The sequence below is a fragment of the Lepidochelys olivacea genome, assembly GCF_965140295.1.
Source record: "Lepidochelys olivacea isolate rLepOli2 genome assembly, chromosome: 6".
Lineage (NCBI taxonomy): Eukaryota > Metazoa > Chordata > Testudines > Cheloniidae > Lepidochelys > Lepidochelys olivacea.
In genome coordinates this window covers 64,904,418-64,921,015 of record NC_140416.1, presented here as the reverse complement: position 1 = coordinate 64,921,015, position 16,598 = coordinate 64,904,418, and the positions used below count along the sequence as shown (strand labels likewise).

At 39.4% G+C, this 16,598-nt stretch overlaps 1 protein-coding gene across 2 annotated transcripts in view; it reads right to left on the bottom strand.

Moving 5' to 3' along the window:
* The window catches only part of UBR1 (ubiquitin protein ligase E3 component n-recognin 1), a 145,690-nt gene that overhangs the window by 55,774 nt on the left and 73,318 nt on the right, over window positions 1-16,598 (bottom strand). For both annotated transcript variants that reach the window (XM_084631233.1, XM_084631232.1), the window contains exons 26-30: window positions 16,247-16,346; window positions 10,031-10,140; window positions 8,186-8,275; window positions 3,243-3,430; window positions 1,072-1,277 (exon numbers count right to left, since the gene is read on the bottom strand). In XM_084631233.1, the coding sequence (XP_084487359.1) occupies window positions 1,072-1,277; window positions 3,243-3,430; window positions 8,186-8,275; window positions 10,031-10,140; window positions 16,247-16,346 (694 nt within the window). The remainder of the gene's footprint in view (window positions 1-1,071; window positions 1,278-3,242; window positions 3,431-8,185; window positions 8,276-10,030; window positions 10,141-16,246; window positions 16,347-16,598) is intronic.

Sequence of the window (16,598 nt, the reverse complement as noted above, 5' to 3'; positions counted from 1 at the left end):
CACATACACTTTCCCCACTCATGCAGCTCTCCAAGTGGGGGGAGAAGGGAATCACTTAAAGACCTGTTCCTTTAGGTGAGCTACAGAAGAACTGAATATGCTGCTAAAGGGGAGTTAAAATATCTATCTGCAAGTGGCCTTCGGCAAGTGAAGAAGATTTGTTTCCTTCTTTCCCCAGCTACTTTGGTAACCTGGCATACTGTTACAGGAAGGATTTGAGAAAAGTTACTAGAGATGAGCTTCACTGGATACACTAGAGCCCTGGCTGGGATGATTTAATTGGGGATTGGTCCTGCTTTGAGCAGGGGGTTGGACTAGATGACCTCCTGAGGTCCCTTCCAACCCTGATATTCTATTATTCTATGAATGGCATCTTTATCTGTGATTTAACCTAAATTTTGGTATCAAGATGTGTCTGTACAGCATCTGGCAAAATGTGGTCCTTATCTATGACTAGGGTCCCTAGGCACTAGCATATTACAAATAATAAAGAAAAAACAATAGAAAAATGGATGTTTTTGGTTCATCTTTCTACACACTCCAATGTTTGGGCCGTTCTTGTTTATGTTATGTTAATAAACTTGAATGAGCAGGATTTGTACAGATGCCTGGTTGGGGTTTATAACAAGACAGGAACAGCTAATTAAAAATCAATTTCTACAGTTGGATCAATATGCAACAGAGAGAAACAGCCACTCATTTTGTATCTTCTGTGCTAGAATACACACTCTTCGGTTTAAGGAACAAAACTCAATTGCTTCAGAAAATTAATTTGGAAGGACTGTGTACTGTTTTATTTACTCAAAGTAGGAGTCATGTACACATGGAATTCATCTTTGTTTTACAAGGGAGAATGGCAGTAAATTCTCCTCCATGTCTGATTTTTAGTTTTATGGCAAGGATTTTAAGACCATCTAAAATACATGACTAAAATTCTTAACTAAACTTTCATTAAAAAAAGTAACCATTCAGTAATCTGATTAGCTGAAAGTGTTAATTAAATACAACTGAAGTGAGTTCTAAGAAGAGAACAGCAACAGCTGATATTCTTAGCTGAAGAGGTACACCTACCACCTGAGAGTTCAAGAGTTTTCCCCCTGTGCTGAGTTAAGGCAGTGGATTTCTGGACACAAGCTGATAATACCATCACAGCACTCTCCAGCCTCACTTCCTGCTCCTCCTGACATAGGATACAGGTCAGCACTTCCTTCTCAGTAACAGATGGACCTCGTTTGGGTCCCAAGGCAACTCTCGAAGACTCAATGGCCAAAGGTAAGCTGTAAGAACATCAAAAGACAAGGATCAACAAACAATTACCAGACTCCCTGTAAAGAAATAAAGATCCTCTCGAAGAGATCTAAAACTATAATTTACTGCTTATATTTAACAGTAACTTTACTGCAAAAGCCCTTACATAAATGACAGAATCACTTCAGTCACCACTGAAATACAACCATCTTTAAGACGGAATGTGGCAACTATCTATTACGGTATATTGAAATAAATTCCATTATTCCATTTATTGTTTGATGATGCCACAAGTTTACTTCCATTTTTCAGGCAACATGCAATAAGAAATAGTTAAGAGGGTGCTTCCCCGCATTTACAAGTTTGAGGATGTCTTACAGAACATGAATTCTTAAATGACAAAGCAGGCAGAAATTCCTGTATTGGTTTTTAGTCATTCATCTGTTATCTTGTTCTCTTCGTTTGATATTATCCACCCCCTTTTTCACAAATCATATATTAGGCCTGGTCTATAGTAGGACTGTTTTGTCAATATAGCTATACTGGTAATATTATAAAAGTGCTCCTGATCTGGACACAGCTTATAGTAGCAAAATTGTATTTTCACTTGCGTAGTTTATTCCAGGCCCATCTTCCCCAAGCAAAATAAGCTACATTGGCTAACACATAGTTTTGACTGTTTAATTGCATCTACTGCAAGAACTTTCCCCAGCACAGATATATCAGACATAAATCACATCTCTTCACAACCTAGACTGACAAATTTTGTAGTGCAGACTTGGAGCACACTCTCTCTTGCACATGCACAGTCACCATTGCTCTTACTCAAGTCTGACAATTCTACTCCTAGCATCAACTAGACATAGCCACTCATGAATGACAAGAGACACTTCCTATTGTGACTGAATCTGTATTTCAGTCTCCTGAATTGGAGCACATTTTCTTCCCACTAGACCAGCTTTAAAACAATAAAACAAAAAACCCACACTTCACATGACTAACATTTAGCAGATGGACTATAACATAGCCAGATAGCCAAGAGAACATAGGGACTAAAAGAGATGGGTATGTACAAAGTCTTCATTATGAATACTACAAAATGTGGAACAAAGGATTACTGCCCTGTGCAGTGAAAGCAGGATTTGCCATACTGGGTCAGACCATTAGTCCATCAAGTTAAGACACTAATGTGGCCAGTATCTGATGCTTCAAAGGAAGGCAAAATAAATCCACAATGCACCTAGGCAAATAAATGCTGTATAAGAGAACTTTTTTTCCCCTGAACCTTATAGTGAACAGTCTGTGCACTACAGCACAGGATTTGAGTAACTCTATCCTGGGATGTGCAATTACATGTAATTGCTGATCATAACATTATCCAGCTATTTAAAATATGACTTTAAACAAATCTATTTCTTTTCCTTCTACAATTATAAAGAGATCAAACAATTTGGGGGATTAATGATATACAAAATCACATTCTGAAAAAAACAGTTTGGGTTATGAACGCAGTAAGTTTTTTTTTTTGCAACTTAACTTTCAAACATACCAGCTTCTGGGCAGGACCTTGTATGTTAAGATTCTGCTGAATTAAACACTCAAATTAGGTCTTCAAAAAGTAAAGCCCATTATTACCTAAACTATAGTAATATCAACTAGGGGTGTTTTATAATTAAGTCATTGTTTTCTGAAATGGTCGGTTACATGAAGAATATTTTACCTGAAGAATATTTTTCCAGAGTTCATCTTATATAACAAGCAGGTCTGGTGTCCCCCAAACTGATTTGGCCTTCTGACATTAGTATTTAGCTGCTAGTTTACACAGGATTCTCTAATCCAGGACATTGAAAAATATAAGTAGTAAGAGATACAGGGCTACTGATTGGGATGATGCACTTTACCTATCAACTGTACTATTAAACCTTATGTAGTTAAAACCACTTTTTAGGAAATTAATTTTTCCATCAGAACTCTGGGTATCTGTCTCGTCTCACCTCTCCTCCTCCATAACAGAGTCCTCTCTTCCCTGTGTCTCTTGTGTGTTTTCATACAGGAGTTTATGAGTTTCAATGAAATTCCTCTGTAAAGCAGACATCTGGGCCATTATCTTCTGGCGATGCAGCCTGGCAGCTTCTGCCTTCCTCTTCCGTTCAGCCTTCTCTTTGTCTTGAGTGCTCTGAGTCTTATTAGGAAAGAGTAGTAAAAATTATAGACTAAGAACAACAACTAAAAAATACAAAGAAGTATTCTCAAAAAGTAGAATTCTAATTTCTCCCATCAAATTCCCCAGTGAACTGGGCATCCCATGATTGTAAAACAAAACACAACAAAAATCTAAAAGTTGTAAAAAAAAAAAATCTTAAAAGCTGATTAGGCTCTCAAGGCATTAGTAGAGCATGTTTATGAATTCAAAAATACAGAAAGTTATAATTAAAACATCTGAAACACCATTTGTCCTTTATTTACTTCTTAAGACCCAAATTCAAGGTTATACAATACCCTGCAAAATAATCAAAATAACCTGACTTATACAATGTAATCAAAGCAGCCCAATCTTTGTTCACCCTTTTACCAGCATTAGCCAAATGTTGAGTAGATCTTACAGTTTATCAAGTCAGAGCTACATTTTGATGGTCTGAAATAGATAAGCAGATTGACCTGCTGATGGTTAGTGTAAAAATTTTACAGCTGTTGTTTTTAAGCGGACCTGTATTTCTCAGCATTGGACAAATACACCACGAAACCAATGATATACCTGAGATACACTGATGATATTGCAAAAAGAAAAGGAGTACTTGTGGCACCTTAGAGACTAACCAATTTATTTGAGCATGAGCTTTCGTGAGCAACAGCTCACTTCATCGGATGCATACCGTGGAAACTGCAGTAGACATTATATACACACAGAGACCATGAAACAATACTCTCTCCCACCCCACTGTCCTGCTGGTAATAGCTTATCTAAAGTGATCATCAAGTTGGGCCATTTCCAGCATAAATCCAGGTTTTCTCACCCCCCCACCCCCATACACACACAAACTCACTCTCCTGCTGGTAATAGCTCATCCAAAGTGACCACTCTCCCTACAATGTGCATGGTAATCAAGGTGGGTCATTTCCAGCACAGATCCAGGCTCTCTCACACCCCACCCCCACCCCGGGAACACACACACACACACACACACACTCACTCTCCTGCTGGCAATAACTCATCCAAACTGACCACTCTCCAAGTTTAAATCCAAGTTTAACCAGAACGTCTGGATCTCTTGTGTGGACTGGACCAGGCTGAGGTTGAGAGATCCACTTCCTGGACAGTACAGTGCTAATAAACAATGGTCACATAAACACCACCCTATACCGGAAACCTACTGACCGCTATTCCTACCTACATGCCTCCAGCTTTCACCCTGACCACACCACACGATCCATCGTCTACAGCCAAGCTCTGTGATACAACCGCATTTGCTCCAACCCCTCAGACAGAGACAAACACCTACAAGATCTCTATCAAGCTTTCTTACAACTACAATACCCACCTGTGGAAGTGAAGAAACAGATTGATAGAGCCAGAAGAGTTCCCAGAAGTCACCTACTACAGGACAGGCCTAACAAAGAAAATAACAGAACGCCACTAGCCGTCACCTTCAGCCCCCAACTAAAACCCCTCCAACGCATTATTAAGGATCTACAACCTATTCTGAAGGATGACCCAACACTCTCACAAATCTTGGGAGACAGGCCAGTCCTTGCCTACAGACAGCCCCGCAACCTAAAGCAAATATTCACCAACAACCACATACCACACGACAGAACCACTAGCCCAGGAACCTATCCTTGCAACAAAGCCCGTTGCCAACTGTGCCCACATACCTATTCAGGGGACACCATCACAGGGCCTAATAACATCAGCCACACTATCAGAGGCTCGTTCACCTGCACATCCACCAATGTGATATATGCCATCATGTGCCAGCAATGCCCCTCTGCCATTTACATTGGTCAAACTGGACAGTCTCTACGTAAAAGAATAAATGGACACAAATCAGATGTCAAGAATTATAACATTCATAAACCAGTCGGAGAACACTTCAATCTCTCTGGTCACTCAATCACAGACATGAAGGTCACTATCTTACAACAAAAAAACTTCAAATCCAGACTCCAGCGAGAAACTGCTGAATTGGAATTCATTTGCAAATTGGATACTATTAATTTAGGCTTAAATAGAGACTGGGAGTGGCTAAGTCATTATGCAAGGTAGCCTATTTCCCCTTGCTTTTTCCTACCCCCCCCCCCCCCCGACGTTCTGGTTAAACTTGGATTTAAACTTGGAGAGTGGTCAGTTTGGATGAGTTATTGCCAGCAGGAGAGTGAGTTTGTGTGTGTATGGGGGTGGGGGGGTGAGAAAACCTGGATTTATGCTGGAAATGACCCACCTTGATTATCATACACATTGTGAAGAGAGTGGTCACTTTGGATGGGCTATTACCAGCAGGAGAGTGAGTTTGTGTGTGGTGGGGGCGGAGGGTGAGAAAACCTGGATTTGTGCTGGAAATGGCCCAACTTGATGATCACTTTAGATAAGCTATTACCAGCAGGACAGTGGGGTGGGAGAGAGTATTGTTTCATGGTCTCTGTGTGTATATAATGTCTACTGCAGTTTCCACGGTATGCATCCGATGAAGTGAGCTGTAGCTCACGAAAGCTCATGCTCAAATAAATTGGTTAGTCTCTAAGGTGCCACAAGTACTCCTTTTCTTTTTGCAAAGTCAGACTAACACGGCTGTTACTCTGAAAACTGATGATATTTTTATCCTCTGGACAGATGACTAAAGTTCCCTCACAAATTTCTACCATAAATTTCAATAACCATCACCCATCCATTAAACACTCTGCTGAACACTTCCACATGAGCATCAACTTCCTGGATACCACAATCAGCTTCAATAACAGAACCCTACAGACAAATATATACAAGAAACCCATACATCACCACACCTACCTTCACAGGTCCAGTAACCACCCCAAGAAATCAGATATCTACAGCTAGGCATTCTGAGCAGAAAGTCCAGGATATACACCTTAACACCCTCAAAACCACCTTCACCAAAGGCCAATCCACCAGAGAAGTAGATTGCATCGTGGAACAACCTCTCCAAGCTCATCATTAGAAGCAAGCTCCCCACAGACCAGGACACACCAACTCAAAGAGGCAGACACTGCCAGAATAGATGCAAAACCTGCAGACTACCTCCCACAACACACCATTCAAGATCCATGAGATCTGCACATGTCTATCACAACATGTGGTTTATCTCATGCTTTGCCCTAAATGCCCCAATTACAACTATGTAGGTGAAAACAGACAAGCACTATGATCTTGAATGAACTTACACACAAAAGAGATAAAAGACAAAAGCCATCACATCACCTGTGGGTGAACATTTTTCATAAAGTAATCATGCTATATCTGAGATATCAGTCCTCATCCTCAAAGAAAACCTTCACAATACTTTCAAAAGACAAGCCTAGGAGCTTAAATTCATAAACTTGCTAGACACTAAAAATTATGGACTGAAGAGAGATGCTGGATTTATGGCTTATTACAACAATCTATAACCCACTAACAAATCCCCAGCTGCTTCCCCTGCCCCTCTTTTCCTCCCTATGATGGGAGGGATTTCAGCGGGCCACTTCATCTTGAATGATCTCTTGAAATATATGTTAACTATCATGCTAAGTAATCTGTTCCACCTTGTATTTAGCTGTGCCACTCTGAGAACATTTTCCAGACCCGAAGAAAAGTTCTGTGTAAGCTTGAAAGCTTCTCTCTCTCACCAAAAAAAGTTGGTCCAATAAAAAGATACTACCTCACCCACCTTGTCTTTCTAATATCCTGGGACCAATATGGCTACAACAACACTACATAAAATCATATGCCCCCAAGCCACGCACCCTTATACTGCCATCTATGATCTGAGGAAGCACACATTTAATATCTACTAAATTCCAACTAAATGTTGGCATGTAGTAGTGTTAGTGGTAAGAGGAAAGAGATTTCTTCTTGTTCTTTTGCAGTTGTTGTACTGTAACAAATTCTCTATGGAAACCACATAGCTATCATTATCAGGGTGAAACAAGTGCATAGTAAGCACCCAATTTTCAAACTCGCATATCTAACTTTGGATTTAAGTACTTAAACCACAGAGTCATAGAACTGGAAGGGACCTCAAGGAGTCATCTAGTCCAGCCCACAGGGCTGAGGCAGGTCCGAGTATACCTAGGCCATCCCTGACAGGCATTTCTTAAAAACCTCCAAAGATGGAGATTTCACAACCTCTCTCAGTACTTAACTGTCCTTGTACTGTAGTTAGAAAGTTTCTCCTAATATCTAACTTAAATCTCCCCTGCTATAGATTAAGCCCATTACTTTTTGTCTTACCTTCAGTGGACATAGAGAAAAATTATCACTCTCCTCTTTATAATGAATTTGAAAACTTATCAGGTCCCCCCTCAGTCTTCTTTTCTCAAGACTAAATATATCCATTTTTTTAACCATTCATCATAGGTCAGGTTTTCTAAACCTTTAATCATTTTTTTTAATCTCTCTTGATTTCTCCCATTTGTCCACATCTTTCTTAAAGTGTGGCGTCCAAACCTGGGCACAATACTCCAGCTAAGGCCTCACCAGTGCTGAGTAGAGCAGGACAATTATCTCTCATATTTTACTGACAACACTCCTGTTAATACACCCCAGAATACCAGTTTAAGGCACTATATCATCACTTAATGCCTAAAACTGGTATTTAGATGCTCAAATATGGATTTAGGAACCTAAATTTAAGCACTTGTGTTTGAAAATTGTTCCTTAAGATTGCAAATACAAATGTCTCCCTGTGGAACATTTCTTCAGTTCCTTCCCTGTTGTTATTACCTCATTGCCTTTTGTAGTTTCTGATCCTGATGTAGTTGCTGCTGTTGCCAAACTTGATTTCTCTCTCAATCGTTTCACTGTGTCAAACATCTGGGAATAGATATTTAGGTGTTAAGAGAATATAAAACGTGACTGCACTGTGCATGCCGTATTACTGAACCTAAGGGCTGTTAAAAGGTTAAACATTTTTTGAGAATTTCATATTGGTAAAAATGTACTTGGAGCTATCAAAGTATGGAAAGCCTCTACTGCGCCAGAGCAAGTTTCCCACAATACCAATGTGTCCCCAACCCCACAACTGTAAGGAGCACCCCTAGGTGTGAAAGGGTAGTTCACTTTCTCTGGTCTATTCAGTCCTTAGCCATTGCTAAAACTACTACTAAGGATGCTAATTAGTAGAAATTAGTGAGATGTTCTTTCATAAGAATCTCTGTTCACTAAGAAATTATCACCAATGCAAAATCATTTCATATAGGCTACTAAAAAGGGACATCATGTGGTAATAGTATTCAGTCACTACTGTCCAGTGCATTATTTAAATTAGCAAACCCAGAGGTGAAAGGCTCTCTAACCCATGACAAATTTCTTAAGACAACTTCCTTCCTAATCCTCATCTTGCATAGTAATTTCAGTTATTCACTCTTAGAGAATTAGCCTCAACTTTAAATATCAACACTATCAAAAAGGATAATTTGATAGATGTCCTCAGCACACCTTAATATTAAACCACTTTTCCCTTTATGAAAGTTGATGTATATTTCTTCTTGGTACTCAGTTTCATAAAAAGTTTTATACCAGCTGCTTCCTTTTTGTGGAATGTCAGGTTAGGTTAATGTTATGTTAAATGACTTTTTATAGTAGGGTATTTTTGTTTGTTTGTTTTTTTTTTGTTTTGGGGGTTTTTTTGGTGGGGTGGGGTGGGGGGGGCAGGATCCTCTTCAATTTCACATATTCCTAACTTGGACACATTAGTCTTTTGGTCTGACAATTTCAGAGACTGGCATTTGACTGAAGGTGAACTAGGCATCAACAAAAAAGTCTATAGTTCGAAACTGCCTCTGAACTGCAGCTTCAGATTTTCCTCTTTTCTAAAAAAATATAGAAAATTAAACTCAAAAACCCCATATATTGATCCAACATCCCATTAAAAAAAACAAAAAAAAAAAACTGTGAAAGTTAAGGTTGTGCCTTTAAGTTTGGATTTGTTGTTCCAACAATTTTCTTATTTTATCAGAAATCCTGAAAACCTCTAACATTTTAAATTTAATTTATATACCATTTAAAACTTTGTGCTTTTTATAAAGTAATTTTTCCACTTTAGCCATTTAATTTGCAGACTGAGTCTACAAAATGTTTAACCCTCTCCAAAAATATATATAGATTTTAGCAGACCTTAAAAACTTTCCAATTTTACTAATACAAACAGATGTCACCAAAGCTTCTTTTTACTTCTCTACTATTTAAAATATCTTGAATAATGAAGTTATAGAAATATAAATACTGAGTTATTTAAGGCAATTGGAAAGTTTTTTTTTTTTTTAAAGTCACGACTAAATATTATTTAGCTAAAATTTTGACTTACAAAATTTTAAGTAGTAACCCTTTCATGCACTGGATTCTGTATTAGCACGTGGTGTCCTAACTAACTAACTAACCAACCAACCCCCACCTCATCTCAGCAACTGAAAAAAAAAAAAAAAAAAAGCTTTTCAACACAGTAGGATACTGAAGAGATCACGGCAGGTGTGAACAGTGTCTACTGCATTAGCTAAAGCAGTCAAACTTTTTTCTTTTAAAATGCTGAATTATTAAAGCCAAATTACACTTGGCTTCTGCCTTGTTTACCTGCAGTATCCAGTTGATCATATCCTTCTGCGCTTCTAACTGAGGAACCGATTTTAATTTTTCCAGAAGCATTAGTATGTTCAGAGCATTCAAGGCTGAGCTTCCCATTCCTTTACAAAGAAAGGAAGTATAAATGTGCAGGTTTTCAGAAATACTGGCTAACATTTTTGCTGCTATAAACACGATTTAAAATACTGGCAATACACATAAGTCCTCCTTTTCTTTTTGTGAATACAGACTAACACAGCTGCTACTCTGAAAGCTTTCATTTAGGTTCCTTCCAAAAGTAGAAGTATAGGTAACACAGACCTGACTTTCAGATCTATGCTCTAGTGCTTCTTCCTGTTATTGTATTCATACTGAACTCTACTGCCTTTAATGGTGTTCAATGTGGATGCTGGAGCAGTTTGTAGGATCACAACCTAATTGATCATGCAGGGGAAAACAACAGAATTCGCTATACAAAAAATGCTGTCATATACAAAAATATACTGACAAGGAATTCGTCCACTGACATTTTTCCAGTAATAGTAATCTTTGGTGAATTTGTAATTACAGTAGGTATAAAATTTTCCAGACAGAAGTGGGATGTTCAATTTGATTGTGTCTCTTTAATTTGCTTGACAAACAGAAAGACATGAATGATAAAAAATGGGGATTAAGAGATTGTACTTTTCAGACTCCCTAATATCCCCTTTTACTGCATATTGTTCATAAGTAAGGCTGCGATTTTGTCATGGAAGTCACTGAAGTCACAGATTCCGTGACTTTCCGCAACCTTCGTAACTCCACAGCTGTAGCGGCCAGTGCAGCTTACCCTAGGGCCAGCTGCTCAGGAGACCCATGGCAACTGCTTGGGCCACACCAGCTGTGTGGCTGGCCCCAGGGAGTGCCTGAGCTGCAGCGGTCCCGGGGTGGCTGGATAAGTGGCCCTGGGGAGTGCCCGAGCATCAGTCCCAGCGGTGGCCCCGGGGAGGCTGGAGCAGGGGCCTCGGAGGCTGTAGTAAGAGTAGTCCCCAGAGGCCTTGGAGCAGCAGGCAATTGGGGACAGTCAGCCTCCACAGCAGGAGCAGAGATTTAGTCATGGGTATTTATAGTAAAAGTCATGGACAGGTAACAAGCCATTAATTTTTTTTATTGCCTGTGACCTGTTGTGATAAATGAAGGGGGAAGGTAGCTCCCTTTTATGTACACCCAGCCAGCCAGTTGGCTACAAAATCCCTGTTAGTAGCTGTTCTCTACTTGCTTTACCTATAGAGAGTTAAAAAAGCCCATAGATAAAAGGAAGGGAGTGGGCACCTGACCAAAAGAGCCAATGGAAAGACTAGAACTTTTAAAAATTGAAACAAGACTCCCCTTTTGTCTGTCTGTTGTTCTCCGGAGAGAGGGGACAGAGCAAAAACAGGGCTGGAACTATGCTGTAAAAAGCTTTAAGCAAGGTATGAAAAATCATTAAATCATTCCTAGAACTGACTCATTTGAAACCCCAGACACATAAGCAGACCAGGAAATGTCTAGAAAGACGCGATTAGGTTTATCTCTTTATGGTTTGTGGACTCTTCTGTGCTAACCCCCAAAGACTTTTGCTTTGTTTGTAACCATTAAGCTGGACCTCAAGAAAACCATTCTTGAGGCTTAATTTTAAAATCTTTTAACATCTAGCAAACGCCTAAGTTCCAGATGTGTATTTTCTTTCTTTTTGTTTTTAATAAAATTTACCTTTTACCCTTTTTTAAGAACAGGATTGAGTTTTTGTGTCCTAAGAGGCTTGTGCATATGTTGTTTAATTAGCTGGTGGCAACAGCTGATTTCCTTTGTTTTCTCTCTCAGCTCTTCCTAGGGGGTGGGCTTGAGGGTACCCCATAGGGAGGAATTCCCAAGTGCACCTTCCTGCATTCAAAAGGGGGTTTTTGGCATTTGGGTGGTGGCAGCATCTACCCATCCAAGCTCAGAGAGAAGCTGTAACCTTCAGAGTTTAATAGAAGCCTGGAGTGGCTAGTATTAATTTTTAGAATCCTTGCAGGCCCCAACCTTCTGCACTCTAAGTGCCAGAGTGGGGAATCAGCCTTGACACCTGCCCATGACTTTTACTAAAAATACCCACGATTACCTTATTCATAAGGTCAGTGCTTTCAAAAGCTTTAAATAAAAGCAACTTCAGTGGCTTGGATTCATATTTCTCATTTTTTATCCATATCACAGGAGCTAATAATGTTCAGCTTGCAAAAGGGACTCTCTCTATTTATCCTTACACAATGTAGCAGCAATTCTACACAAGATAAAAAGAATAGAAGATTAAATATGCAAATGATTTGGACTCAACCTTCAACCTAAGCATATTTTAGTGCAAGCCAAAGGATCTTCTAGATAAAAATGATAAGGTTTAGAGTCAAGGGAAAGGAGCACAAGACCATGCTGCATATAGTTTATAAGTGAAATCTCGCCTTTTTACACTGTTGTCGCTAGTGTAATAAAAACCCCTTAATCTGGAGGCAAATTAAGATCTGTCCAAGTCAAAGGGTACCAAAATGTGTGGTTAGTTTATTTTTTAAACATTGCTCATTCATAGGCATTTGTCATTTCTCAAAGAATTCTTATTCACATTTCCCTCTTCTCCTTCACGATAGTCCTGTAGTGGAAGGAGGATACTATGACCCAGGATGCCCTCAATACCAACTGGCAAAACAGTTTACCAGAATATCCGGATTCTGGTATGTACATTCTGGTTCACCAAAGAAAATTATGGGAGATCTTAAATGAAAGCCAGGATCACACAGGTAATTAATATCATTGTGAAATGTACGTACAGATACTATGAAAGGAGTTATGTATGTATGCTGAAAATATGTTCCTGAAGTTTGTATCAAGGCAGAATTGACAAACAGATTTGCTGTCAGATAAAAGATGTTTATTCACTTTACTCTCTGACAGCATTTAAATTAAGCATTGTAAGCCAACATAATGGATGGCCTATTAACATACAAAGTCAACAGGGAAGAAGCAGGACTCAGTAAAAACAAGCAAGGGGAGGGGGAGGAGTTACTGTCCCGAGGACAGAATGAAATTTGGGGAACATAAGTAGAAGGAAAGAAGACACTTATTTCATTCATGAAAACAGGATCAAAACCAGGCTGGGTTGAAATACTGCAAAACACATTTGGGGTGAGAAAATTCTTTAAGACAGGTGGTTAGCCTGCTAAATTAAATTTAGTTGCTAGAAATAGTTTGATATGTAATCTTTTTGTTTTTGTTATCCTTATTCACTATCTCTTGAATCTCAAACCATTGACAATAAATGTATCATTGTTTTCACTATAAATATATCTCAGTGATGTGATGTTATACAAGGAGCTGATCCTGAGCTGAATCATTCAAGCTGGTGTGTACACTGTTCCCTTGGGGAAAGCAGAGCTGGTATTTCTGTGAACATTCAGTGGATAAGGGGCTGGACACTACAAAGGAACACTTCAAAGGGCCTTGGAGACTGGAGTACACCTATAATTCTGCAAGGCAAAGTAAGGGCTGGCATAGCCCAGAGGAGACTGGGTAGCTAACAGGCTGGTGAAGTCAGGGAACGGACACCCAGTTAAACGCAAGCCTCTCTTTCACTCGAGGCGGGGGGGCGGGGTATCCTTTAAAATTTGGAAGTCAAAGCCTAATGAGGAAAATAGAAAGGAGCACAAACTCTGGCATGTAAAATATAAAAGTACAATGAGGCGGGCCAACAAGGAATTTGAGAAGCAACTTGCTACAGACACAAAAACTAACAGCATTTTTTTTTTTTTAAAATACATCAGAAGCAGAAATCCTACCAAACAGCCAGTGGGGCCATTAAATGACAAAGGAGTGCTCAAAGAAGACAAGGCCATTGCACAGAAGCTAAATTAATCCTTTGCATCAGTCTTCACTGCAGAGGATGTGGGGGAGAGACCCACATCTGAGTTATTTTTTTGGGTGACAAATCTGAAGTACTGTCCTACACTGATGTGTCTGTGGAGTAAATTTTAAAACAAACTGATAAACTAAACAGTAATAAGTCACCAGGACCAGATGGTATCCACCCAAGAGTTCTAACTATAGTATGTAACCTATTACTGAAGTCAGCCTCTGTACCAGATGCCTGGAAGGCAACTAATGTATTGTTGATTTTTAAAAAGGGTTGTAGAGCAGGGGCAACCTTTCAGAAGTGGTGTGCCGAGTCTTCATTTATTCACTCTAATTTAAGGTTGAGTGTGCCAGTAATGCATTTTAACGTCTATAATATATAACTAAACTATTGTTGTATGTAAAGTAAATAAGGTTTTTAAAATGTTTAAGAAGCTTCTTTTAAAATTAAATTAAAATGCAGAGCCCCCCGGACTGGTGGCCAGGACCCGGGCAGTGTGAGTGACACTGAAAATCAGCTTGTGTGCCGCATTCAGCACGCGTGCCATAGGTTGCCTACCCCTGTTCTAGAGGCAATCCTGGCTATTACCGGCTGGAGAGCCTAACTTCAGTAACAGGCAAACTGGTAGAAACTATGGTAAAGAATAGAACTATTAGACATAGAAATAAGCACAATTTGTTGCAGAAGAGTCAACATGGCTTTTGCAAAGGGAAATCATGCCTCACTAATCTATTGGAATTCTTTGAGGGAGTCAACAAGCATGTGGAAAAGGGTGATCCACACGATACAGTGTATTTGGACTTTCAGAATGCCTTTGACAAAGGTCCCTCATCAAAGGCTCTTAAGTAAACTAAGAGGATAAGAGGGAAGGTCTCATGGATCAGTAACGAGCTGAAAAATAGAAAACAAAGGCTAAGAATAAATGATCAGTTTTCACAATGGAGAGAGATGAACAGCAGGGTCCCCCAAGGAACTTTATTGGGACCTGTTGTGTTCAAAATATTAATAAAATAAGATGGAAAAGAGGGTGAACAGAGAGATTGCAAAGTTTGAAGATAGTTAAGTTCAAATCAGACTGCAAGAAGTTACAAAAGGATCTCACAAAATTGGATGACCGGGCAAGAAAATAGTAAATGAAATTCAATGCTGATAAGTGCAAAGTAATGCACACTGGAAAAAATAATCCCATCTACACGCATATAGTGATGGGTTCTAAATTAGCTGTTACCATCTAAGACAGACATCTTGAAGTCACTGTGGATAGTTCTCTGAAAGTTCTGCTCAACGATCAGCAGCAATCAAAAAGGCTAACAATATGTTAGGAACTATTAGGAAAGAGATAAAAAAAATACGACAGAAAATATCGTAATACCACTTTATAAATCCATGGTTCACCCACACATTGAATACTGTGTCCAGTTCTGCTTGCTCCACCTCAAAAAGGATATAATGGAATTGGAGAAGGGCTATCAAGGCTATGAAATTACTTCCAAAAGAGGAGAAACAAAGCATTAGGGCTGTTCAGTTTAGGAAAGAGAAGATTAAGTGGAGATATGATAGGTCTATAAAATCATGAATGGTCTGGAAAAAGTGGAGAGAGAGAGAGAGGCGTTATTTATCCTTTCCCACAAAACAAAACCCAGGGTCATCTGATGAAATTAACAGGCAGCAGATTTAATACAGACAAGAGGAAGTACACTTTTTCACATGATGCACACCTAACCTGTGGAATTCATTGCCATGGGATTTCATGATGGCCAAAAGTATAACTGGGTTCAAAAGAGAATTGGATAAGATTATGGAGGACAGGTCCATCAATGACTACTAGCCAGTATGGTCAGGGTTGCAATCCCATGGTTGAGGTGACCCTAAACCTTTGACAACCAGCAGCCGGAAGTGGAAAACAGGGGTGGATCACTCCATAATTGCCATTTTCTGTACCCTCCCCTTGAAGCTCTAATATGGGCCACTGTTGAGATAGGATACAGGACAACAGTGTGGCCCAATATGGCACCTCTTCTGTAACCCTCACAGATGGGCACAACTATCTTCAATATTACTCTTAGCACTTTCTTTGGAAACCAGCACATCCTCTCCTCACTACACCTGTCAAGCCAGCCACTACACCTGTCAAGCCTGATTTGGCTTCTCTACTGATGCAAAGCAGAACTCTAGCAGTCTCACTTAGTTTCTGAATGCTACGATGAAAATAAAGACAGGATAAATCCTTGCTGAACACAATGATTTAACTCTTCTTTTGAGTCTAATATTGTCCTTATAATAAGAAGTTAGCATAATTCACTCCCCGCTTCAGAAAAAGTGAAACGTACTTGATGCTTTGTGATAAAAGTCAAAGGTCACTTCTTCCTCTGGAGCCTTTTCTAGCTGCTGCTTCTCTTCCAGTAAGCCCAGAGAAAGGAGGTGAAGTACCTGTGAAAGACAGAAGTGATAAAACTCAATTGCTACCAATTGGCTGTAAAACTGGACATATTGACAGAAGACCTTAAGGAATATATCACACAGTGCAAAAGTGCATTGATCTCACACAGAAGATTCAATAACCATACACAGAATATGCTAGTGTCCTTAACGAGGCATGGCCCTTGCTTATTCCTTGCATTAAGCTTAGTTGATCCTTACATGTTTCACATCAGCCATCTACAAGTTTTGCACTTTTGCTGA